A 9,678-nucleotide genomic window follows, 5' to 3' on the forward strand; every position below is an offset into this window, starting at 1 on the left:
AGCCTAAATACAAGCAGAAACCTGTTGGGCAACCTGACTTTCCATCATCATCTGTCATCTTTGGATAGACTAGCCTAAACCGGTCTGGAGAAGGATAGTATCTGGCGTGTGTGTGTGTGTGTGTGTCTGAAGGTGAGAATGTAAATTAGGGTTAAAGCTTCTATATAAGCAGGCATCCAATCCACCCTGTTGAAGTGTCCTTGGGCAATATGCTAAAGCCCTGCCAGTTCAAGAGCTGCAGTTATCACTGACTGTGACCTCTGACCATTGAGTGAACAGTGGCAAGTGAGAAAGAAAAATCCTGCAGGCTTAATTGAAGTATCACATTACAAGAGGCGTTGCTGCCTGCGGCTGCTTTCTACTGATGCATTCACCACATCAATCACATAGGACTGGAAAAGACTTGATTCAGTCACCTGCAGTTCCCGCTTACTGTTGATTAATTTGGGCATATAATGAAGTCATACCATATCCTGCTTTCTGCCCACTGATGTCATATCCTGTTTCCTGTCCAGACCAAAGGCCACGCAGTGAGCCGGCTCCTGCAGAGCTTTGCAGCTGACGATGGCTTTCGGTTGGATGAGGAAAGCAGCTTCTCCGAGGGCGAGGAGGAGGAAGAGGAAGAGGAGGAGACGAAGGACAAAATGTTGATTCACCTCCCTCCCAACATGCCTTGCAGAATACCCGGTAGGCAGTGACACATTACTTATAATTGCACAAACACATGCAGTTTCATGTTGGATCTGTTTCGCACCCCTTTTCACTTCAAATAGCAATTACTCAATACTCAGAAATTATGTATTTCTCCCCCCTTTATCTTCTTCATCCATCCGTCTTACTACCACGCCCTCCCTCCGCAGCCCTGCCAAACTGTGTGTTGAGTAAAGAGATGTTGGTGGACGGGCTGAAGATCCTGATCTCCAAGGAGGATGAGCTGCTCTACGCTGCCTGTGTCCAAACTCTGGACTTGCCTGACATGTAAGGCCCTGCTTCTCACCACATATATTTCCTTCGAGGGAAAATAGCAGAGTCACCATTTCACACAGAAACTGACACTTTTTAAGGTCATCTATTGATCCTAAGACGGGAAGCATCAAAATCTGGGTAGATAACCACCTTGGCTAAACAAAGTCCTGGGGGAAACCCTGGAGTTAACTACTAAAAAGACATATTGCAACAAGAGTTTTGTCAGATTTACAAAAGAGTTGAAAACTTAGCTTAGCGCTAGTTAAATGCCTGGCAGCTATGAGAATCTTGACAAACAAGAATGCTAGACAACTACAAAGCCAAGACACACAGCAGTGGCAGCCAACACAGCTGCCAGTGAAAAAACTGAGCAGCGCACACTTTATTATTATCTTTTTTCAAAAGGCAACATTGAAATATAAAAGTGAAAAACTGTGCTAAAATTATAACTTACACATTAAAAAGGGAATTTATTTATTTTTATTCCCTGTCTCATATATCCCTCTACTTTTTCCTCTTAGATTCAGTGTTGTCATCGAAGGGGAACGAGGGAATCGCCCCCGGATCTACTCGTTGGAACAACTTTTACAGGAAGCTGTGAGTTTCAGTCTTGATGCTCCATAGCATCTATCACATTTTGCAGTTTTGTGTGTAGTTGTGTGGTGCTGAGTAGCTTTGACTGAGACTCTACATACGTTATACAGAGAATTTTGTGATCTTTCCAGGTGCTAGACGTGCGGCCCCAGACTGAGGCCATCCTGACTGCGGGGACGCGAGTGTGTGCCTATTGGAGCGAACGCTCCCGCTGTCTCTATCCTGGATACGTCCATCGAGGTGAGCGCATCACACCGACAATCCCACTCTGCACACATACAGTGGTATATTCCCAGCAACTCATGTCCACTGTCCTGTGTGTTGTGCTTTAGGTGGTCCTGGTGAGGAGGAGAAAGAGGGTAGTGTGATGGTGGAGTTTGATGATGGAGACAGAGGAAGGATCTCCCTTGCAAACATCAGACTTCTGCCCCCTGGGTACCAAATCCACTGTGAGTATGGCTTTAAAAAGAAGGGATGGAAAGAAGACAGACAGACAGAGAGAATAAATGAATAAAAACAAACTCTTCTCTATCAGGTGCGGAACCCTCTCCAGCACTTCTGATCTCACCTGGTCGCCGGGGTCGACGAAGCTCCACCCAGGAGAAGAAAGACACACCCACAGAGAAATCAGCCAATGAGGACCAATCAGGGAGGCCCCAAGAGAAAAGACCAGGTAAGGCATCCTTATTTTTAATAACTATTACACAGTCTTCTAATGTTTAAGAAAGACTGAAGTCTTAGGAATCCACTCATGGACTGACAAACACAGAAGCTTTAATATATGTTTTCAGAGAAGAAGTGGTCTAACTAGTAAATACATTCACACACACAAGCACACAGCACTTCAGGCCATACTAAAATCCCTCAAACAAGGCCTCATTTACAGTTCTAACTGTTATCAGATACCGCTGGTGCAGAAGAGAGCACTGAGTAGAGGTATTTAAACGGAAATTGAAATTGTTTGCTGCCTATCATTTACCCTCTATATGGCCATATTAATCATGACTTTATGAAGTGTCATCTATGTGCTTTGTGTAGTCAAGCAACATACATGTAACTCATCACAATCTCAGGATAACAATAAAGGTGGAGGGAGAGACAGGTTTACCAGGTTTATTGTAGTTTGAGTAATGAACATGTCGTAACTTACCTGGCCAGGTGAAGATCAAAGAGATAAAGATATTAAGTTTCTCCAAAGTTCTCACTTCCACAATTAATCTTAGTCTGCTGTTAAGACCTGTCAGTTCATATTGATTATAACTCCTCTCTGTTTCTGGATCCTTTCTCAGTTGGCAGACCGAAGAAAATCCACTCAGTGCCTAAGACTGCCAGCACACCAACATCTGTAACAGACACTGTAACCAAAGGCAACGCTTCCTTGTTGAACTGGTCCGTGCCCAGGAAGAGACCACCAGTTGACTTCTTCCTCTTCAATGGGACGTACCGTAAGACCCAGAGGAGGATACGAGAGCGAGACTTAGGATTCTTTCACCGGCCCGCCTCCCACCCTCTAGCAAACCCAATGCCTATCAAAGGCATCTTTGGCTCCCCTTTTGAAGGTGACTCATTCAGTAGCATTGCCAACGGCTACTCTACCTTCGGAAGCTCTGGCGCCGGGCGACCGGTTACCACAGTAGCTTCCATGGGGCTCCGGGAATCCCCGTCCTCTGCTTGCTCCTCAGCTGTCACCACGGCAATGGCTGCTGGAAGCAGGAAGCCAGTGAGCGAACGTGACAGGAAACAGTTCCTGGTGAAGCTTGACCATGAAGGAGTGACCTCTCCTAAAACAAAGAACGGCAAGGCCCTGCTTCGACTGGGGGGGAGTGGAGGAGGAGAGAGGAGCAGAGGCAAGAGTCTCGCCTCCACAGGAGCACCGCTGCGATACATCCACCCTGCCATGCTGGTAAAGGATGGCAAGAAGGGAGGAGGGGAAAGAGACAGCGCTGGGGCCCGTTCTGAGGCTATTCCAAAGGGCACTCCGCCTCTAAGAAAGGATCTTCTGCCAGGAGGTCTTGGAGTCCAAGGGGGGGATTACAGTTTGGACTACCCCAGTGACTGCCCCAGCTCTTACTCTGAGCTGGACGAGGATGATGAGGATGATGGTCAAGATGCTGAAGCACGTAGAGGAAGTGCACCAGTCACGTCCCACCGTGGTGGTCGTTTTCTCTCTCGTCTCTCCGTCTGCTTCTCCTCATCATCCTCTTCTTCTTCCTCCTCCGGCTCAATCTCCTCCTCATCCCTCTGCTCCTCAGACAATGATTCCTCTTACTCCTCCGATGAAGAGTCCTCCTCTGTGCTGCTGCGCCGCGCACTGCTCCAGCAGGACAAACAGAAGCACAGGCAGAACATGACCTCCGACCTCCTGAGCCCTGACCCTACCACCTCCAGCTCGTCTCCCTCTGCCTCAGCCCCGGCTCATGGCTTTGTGGCCAAAGCCAGCATGGCTGTCTCTGGGTCAAAGGTGAGAGCTGACAGAGCAGAAGACAGGAAGGAGTTCATGTCAAAAGGAAGTATGGTGGCTAACAGTAGCACAGGTAAGGCTCAGCTGAAGAGGAAAGAAGGAATTCCTAACAGCCACCATCAGAGCCAAAGCAGTCCTGGGAGCCAGCAGCCTAAACCGGCCTCCAAGGACCCGGCAACAGCTAAGAGACAGAGAATGTCTTCTCCCGAGCCTCTGCCCAACATGGCTCCCCTTCTGCCTGGACGCCAGCTCTGGAAATGGTCTGGCAACCCCACACAGGTAGGACACTTGGCGCTGTATTTAATGTGTTCTTAGAGATGGTCAGTGGTGAATAATTTCGGAGTTTGTTGTTTGGTTTGTTTTTCCAATGTCTCTTTGTTTTTTGTAACCTTTCTGCTTTTCACACTTTACTGCAGAACTTGAGACCAGCTGTGATTTCTCACAACCAAATCCCATTAGACTGAAATCCTGACTTAATCAGACAGTGTTTTCTTATAATCAGACTTTATTATCTTGGTTATATGGTTTCAAGATAATTGTCTTAGATATCAGTAACATATTTAGTCTCACAACTTAAGTAGGTTACTCACTGTTGTTGCAGTTCCTGCTGTGTCACACCTTACATACAGTGAATGTGATGATCAAATATGATCTCTCTTGGCATTGCTCGTTCTGCCTCAGACTTTGTACACATGGGTAACACTATAAGGTTTACTCGGTCTGGCTAATCTCCAAATTTGTTATCTAGATTATCAGAATCCTACAGTCACAATCCTGAGATAACAGAACAAAACAGTCTGAGCTACCGCTGCCACTCTCAGCTTCCATTCTGCCATGTTGTTTGCTTTGTAAACACGTGTTGTGCAGCTTATAAAGAAGCTGACCCTTTGGTGTGCACATGGCCCAACAAATCAAAATATGTAGCAGAAATATAGGTGTGTTACCCAGGTTATGGTTACTGTGATTTCATTTCTACATGAGTTTCAGTGGTATTGCCTTTATCAGGGTGAAGAGTGAATTACTGGTGTGCCAGCAAACATACTACTATAACTGAATAGGATCAGTGTTCTGATGGGTGTTAGGCATCGAACACCTATTTTATGTCTAGAAGCTATTTTTTGGCTTTGAAAGACAAATTAAATCTCACCATACTTCAGTAGACTGGGTTTAGCAAAACAAACAAGAATCCTAATTAATTTCTGAAATGAGCCTGGTGGTGAAATAAACCCCTCCACACTAAATAAATTGACTGAGAGTGCTATTTTTATTCTCTTTCCCTGACAGAGGAGAGGTCTGAAGGGTAAAGCCCGCAAGCTTTTCTACAAGGCCATCGTGCGGGGCAAGGAGACGGTGCGTGTCGGGGACTGTGCTGTGTTCCTGTCACCTGGCCGGCCCCAGCTGCCCTACGTGGGCAGAGTGGAGAGCCTCTGGGAGTCGTGGAGCTCCAGCATGGTGGTCAGGGTCAAGTGGTTCTACCACCCAGAGGAGACTCGGCTGGGGAAGCGACACCGCGATGGCAAAGTAAGGACTAGGGAGTGCAAGTAGAATTTCTAAAACGGGAATGGTCAAAGTAACAGTCCGTGACATTTTCATATAAGTATATTACCACTTTGCTTCCTTTTATTCCCTATTCCCATCTGATATGAATGGTTGCACCTCCACTTAGTTTATGAAACTGTTACCATTTGCAGTTCTGAATACTCAGTGTAAGGTTGGTCTTTCCCAGGAAAAATCTCTGCTGCAGGGAAGTCATGCATTTTGCATTTCTGGCAACAGCAATAGTAGTTTGTTTGTAACAAATAGAAAAAGAGCTAGGTAGTTAACATGAGCAGCAACATTAGCCATGGCTGTGCAAACATAAAAGATCACCACTTGTAGAAACTCAAACTTCATCATAAGAAAATCCACAGTAAAACACACGACAAAGACAAAGAAAGTATGTGTGGGAAGTACAGAATGAAAACCAACGATATTGCCAACAAAAACATGATAATCTTACCACTTACCATTTTGATTGTCAGATTTATTATCTTGCTGATTTATCAACCATTCTTCCCTTCTCTCTCCTAGAATGCCTTGTATCAGTCGAGCCATGAGGATGAGAATGATGTGCAGACTATCTCCCATCGCTGCCAGGTGGTCAGCAAGACAGAGTATGATCACCTAATGCTTGAACGTAAGCCCGGCAGCACGGTGAACGACCTGTTCTACCTAGCAGGAACGTATGAACCGACCACAGGCCAGCTCATCAGCGCGGACGGCATGACCATTGTGTCCTAGCACCACCAGCTAGAGAGAAATCCAAATAATTGACCTGAAGTCTGGAGTTCACTGCTTCCAGGATGGTTCAGAACAGAGCAGGGGACAGAGGGAAACCAAGACAAAGAGTTTGGGCTCTGCGTATTGATCTGTCCCTTGTAAGAGAAGGAGCTAGCCCACTGGATAAAGCCCGACAGTACTGGCACTTAGAGGAGTCTGGTTTGTTCTGGGGAAAAGTCTGATCCATGCCAGATTTAACTTCTGTATCAGATGTGGACTGAGGCTCCTTGTTGCAGCCAGAGTCTACAGCCTTCCCTGTGGCTGGAATAACAGAGCGTCTCGTCACTGCGACAAGATTACTGCAACAAAAGAACAGGAACGAAGGACATGAGCACTTTGGAGTACGGTAGCTTGGATATGCTATGGAGGAAAGGGTGGCGGACTTGGCTTTCTGAAACACAGACTGGCTCAGAGAGCAGGAGAGACTGTATGGGAAGGAGAGACTTACTGTAAACCACACTGGTTTGGAGGGTTTTAATGGTCTTATACTGGTAGTTTGACATGATCCCAACATGATTGGGAAATCCCCAACAGGACCAAAAAACACTGTAGTTCGGACTTTGTGTGTAAATGCGTGTATGTATGTGTGTGTGTGTGTGAGTGGGTTTTCAGAGTGGCTGCAATGACCCTGTTTGGCATTTAATGAGCTCTAAGTAAATAGTGCGTTGGTGTGTGTTTGTACTGTGTGTGTGGTCATGCACGTGTACACCTGTGCTCATCAAGAAAAGATGACGTCATGACATGCCGTCGGTATGTCTCTAACACTCTGAATATTAATCTGTCCAGTTCCTAATGTGCAGAAATTATTGCTTCTCCTGTCAAGCCATACACGTCAATACCTCTCTCTCGTATCCTCCGATTCAGGTGCGAAGACACATGTACAGGTTGTTGGATTGTTTATGTGAGTGGTGCGAGCATGTTGGGGTGCGTGCGTATGTGTGCGCGGGAGTGTTTGTGTGTGTGTGTGCTTTGTACAGCATTATGTATAATATAACATGTTGTAAATAGTATACATATATATTTGTTCTTGTTTTTTGTTGTTTTCTTTTGCAGAGATTATTTTATTTAGATTTTTTTAGGGTGTGTGGGTGGGTTTGGGAGGGTCTGACAGAGGGAGGAGGATGGGTTAGTTTCCTTCTCTCTCAATGCACTGAACAGGATTGGAGGTTTGGATTTGCGGTCAAACTGTACAACTGATGTGAAGACTTTGTGGTTGTAAGCCCTGCTTTAGGCGAAGGGTGAATATGTTGAAAGGGTGTTTGGGAAATGTTGCTTTTATAAGGAAATCAGAAAAAGGCTCTTTTTAAACAACTTTTTTTCTCTTTATTTTAATCTGTTGGGTTTTGAATGTGCATTTCCTGTTGGGAGCTTTTTTGAAAAACAAATACTGGAAAAGAAACTGAGTTTCTGCTGTTCTCTGATCCTAAAAGAATCTAGTTATTCTTTATCTATTTTAGCCTGTATTCCTATATAAAATGTAGATATTTATCTGGCATCAAAAAGAAACATACCAAAGCACCTGTGAGTTTACGCTTCGCCGCATTAGAAGAAAACAATTTTATGAAAAAGACAAAAAAACGATCAATCAAATCTGAATCCGGGACCCCTGCAATCACCGAGGTATTTTAAGTAGAGTTCCTCTCGTTGACTGCTCGTGTTCATCCAGCGTTGCTATGACAGTCTCTGAGAAACGTTGCAGCAACATTGTCTGCACACTGCCCAGCTGATGCACTTGAGGTCTCTATGGCAACCAGAATGGCATCACGTGACTGTGAAGGACAATCAGAGCCAATCAATGGGACAATGTTGAGAGACAAAAAAAACAAGATAAGGATCAAATCACAAATTATGCTTCTTGTCACTTTTATTCCTGCTTTGCCAAAAATGTCTCTGTGTGTTTTATGTTTGCTTGTTTTCCTCGTTTACCATTGTCTTACTGTTTATGCAAGCCTGTAATGACTGTTTGTTGTCAGTGTATAGGATGTACAGGGGGGAAGAACGTGAATGCCTTTTTCTTTTTCTAAGACATTGACTGACTTTTAACAACAATGTTGCTGTTACACTGCAAAGCAAAAGCTTTAAAAGTAATCTAATGTGAAACTCAGTTTTAAAATATTACTTTTATGGGTCTTTAATTGAATTTTTTTAAAGCTGTATTTTCTTTAAGAAACACTGGATTCAGTTCTAACCATCACGTTTTGACAGAAGCGACATCATTGTGTTTTTTTAGACCCACTGGAACTTGCTTTGTACGGTTGAGATAGCCTACTAAAATATATTATGTAATTTCAGTCATTCTTTGGAAATATGACTTAAATATTTCCTCATGTACAAAAGGAAAAATTTATTTATCTTAATTTTATTGCCTTTTTGTGTTTCATTAAAAAGATTCTTACAAAAAAAACAGTTTTTTTCCCCCTTTTCTGCTGGGTGTGAGTCCGCTGAATACCGCCTTGTGTTCATCAATGCCGATCATTTGTCTGCTGTAGGAAAATGGACCACAGAAGAAAGCGGGGAAGAATAAGAAGAGGAAGAAAAAAAAAGAAAACCACGAGTGGAGGAAGCAATTTGAAACTGTAGCTGTAGCCGATAGAGGGGGAAGAATGGGGAGAGAAAGGGAAACTGTATCTGGCGGTGTTTCATGGGAGACGACGGGCAGGATAAAGTCTCCTCTGGCTGTACAGGTGGGTCAGGTATTCAGAATAATAAAAACGGAACAGGACCATTAAGAGAACAAAGCGAGGATATCAGTTTCCAGTCTGCAAAGATTTCAAATCCTCACTTTGTGCGTGTGTGTGTGTGTACATGCATGTGTGTGAGTAGGCCTACTGCCTTTGCATCTCACATGTGTTCATCAGACAGAGTGTGCTAGTCCTGTGTATACACCAATATAAATCCACACAAGGTGCATGCACCGTTGTACTTCCATTGGTTTTTGTACTCGTTTCTGTGTGTATTTGTGTCTGTGTCTGTCTGTGTGTGTGTGTGTGTGTGTGTGTGTGTGTGGTGTGTGTGTGTAATCAAGGCAGCCTACGATACCGGCAAACAGCCGTGCTCCTTCAAAATAAAAGCACATTGTTGCAACGGGAAAATAGAAGAAATAAAACGAAGCAACGTCATTATCGAAATCACCATATTACTTGTGTTTATTGCTATAAGAAGTTACACGTGAAAGCAATACGTGAAGGTCATGTACTATATACGGTCATTAATATTATGTTTGTCAGTAATTCTTCTGCCAGCTGTTGTTGTTAGCTAGCTAGCTAACTAACGTAAACCGGACATCTTTTGTGTAGCTTTAGCTTCATACTGGTTAACTTGACAATAGCTATCTTGTC

General features: G+C 44.3%; 1 protein-coding gene across 1 annotated transcript in view; it reads left to right on the forward strand.

Annotated features, from left to right (window-relative positions):
- The window catches only part of bahcc1b (BAH domain and coiled-coil containing 1b), a 46,196-nt gene extending 37,466 nt beyond the window's left edge, over positions 1–8,730 (forward strand). The window contains 9 exon segments of the mRNA XM_035669901.1: positions 516–687; positions 861–978; positions 1,488–1,563; positions 1,692–1,800; positions 1,893–2,009; positions 2,096–2,233; positions 2,850–4,300; positions 5,306–5,542; positions 6,092–8,730. Coding sequence (XP_035525794.1) covers positions 516–687; positions 861–978; positions 1,488–1,563; positions 1,692–1,800; positions 1,893–2,009; positions 2,096–2,233; positions 2,850–4,300; positions 5,306–5,542; positions 6,092–6,301 — 2,628 coding nt within the window. The 3' untranslated portion in view covers positions 6,302–8,730.
- Positions 8,731–9,678: the final 948 nt, after the last annotated feature.

The sequence above is a fragment of the Morone saxatilis genome, unplaced genomic scaffold (genome assembly GCF_004916995.1).
Source record: "Morone saxatilis isolate NCDOM2014 unplaced genomic scaffold, NCSU_SB_2.0 Contig1, whole genome shotgun sequence".
Classification (NCBI taxonomy): Eukaryota; Metazoa; Chordata; class Actinopteri; family Moronidae; genus Morone; species Morone saxatilis.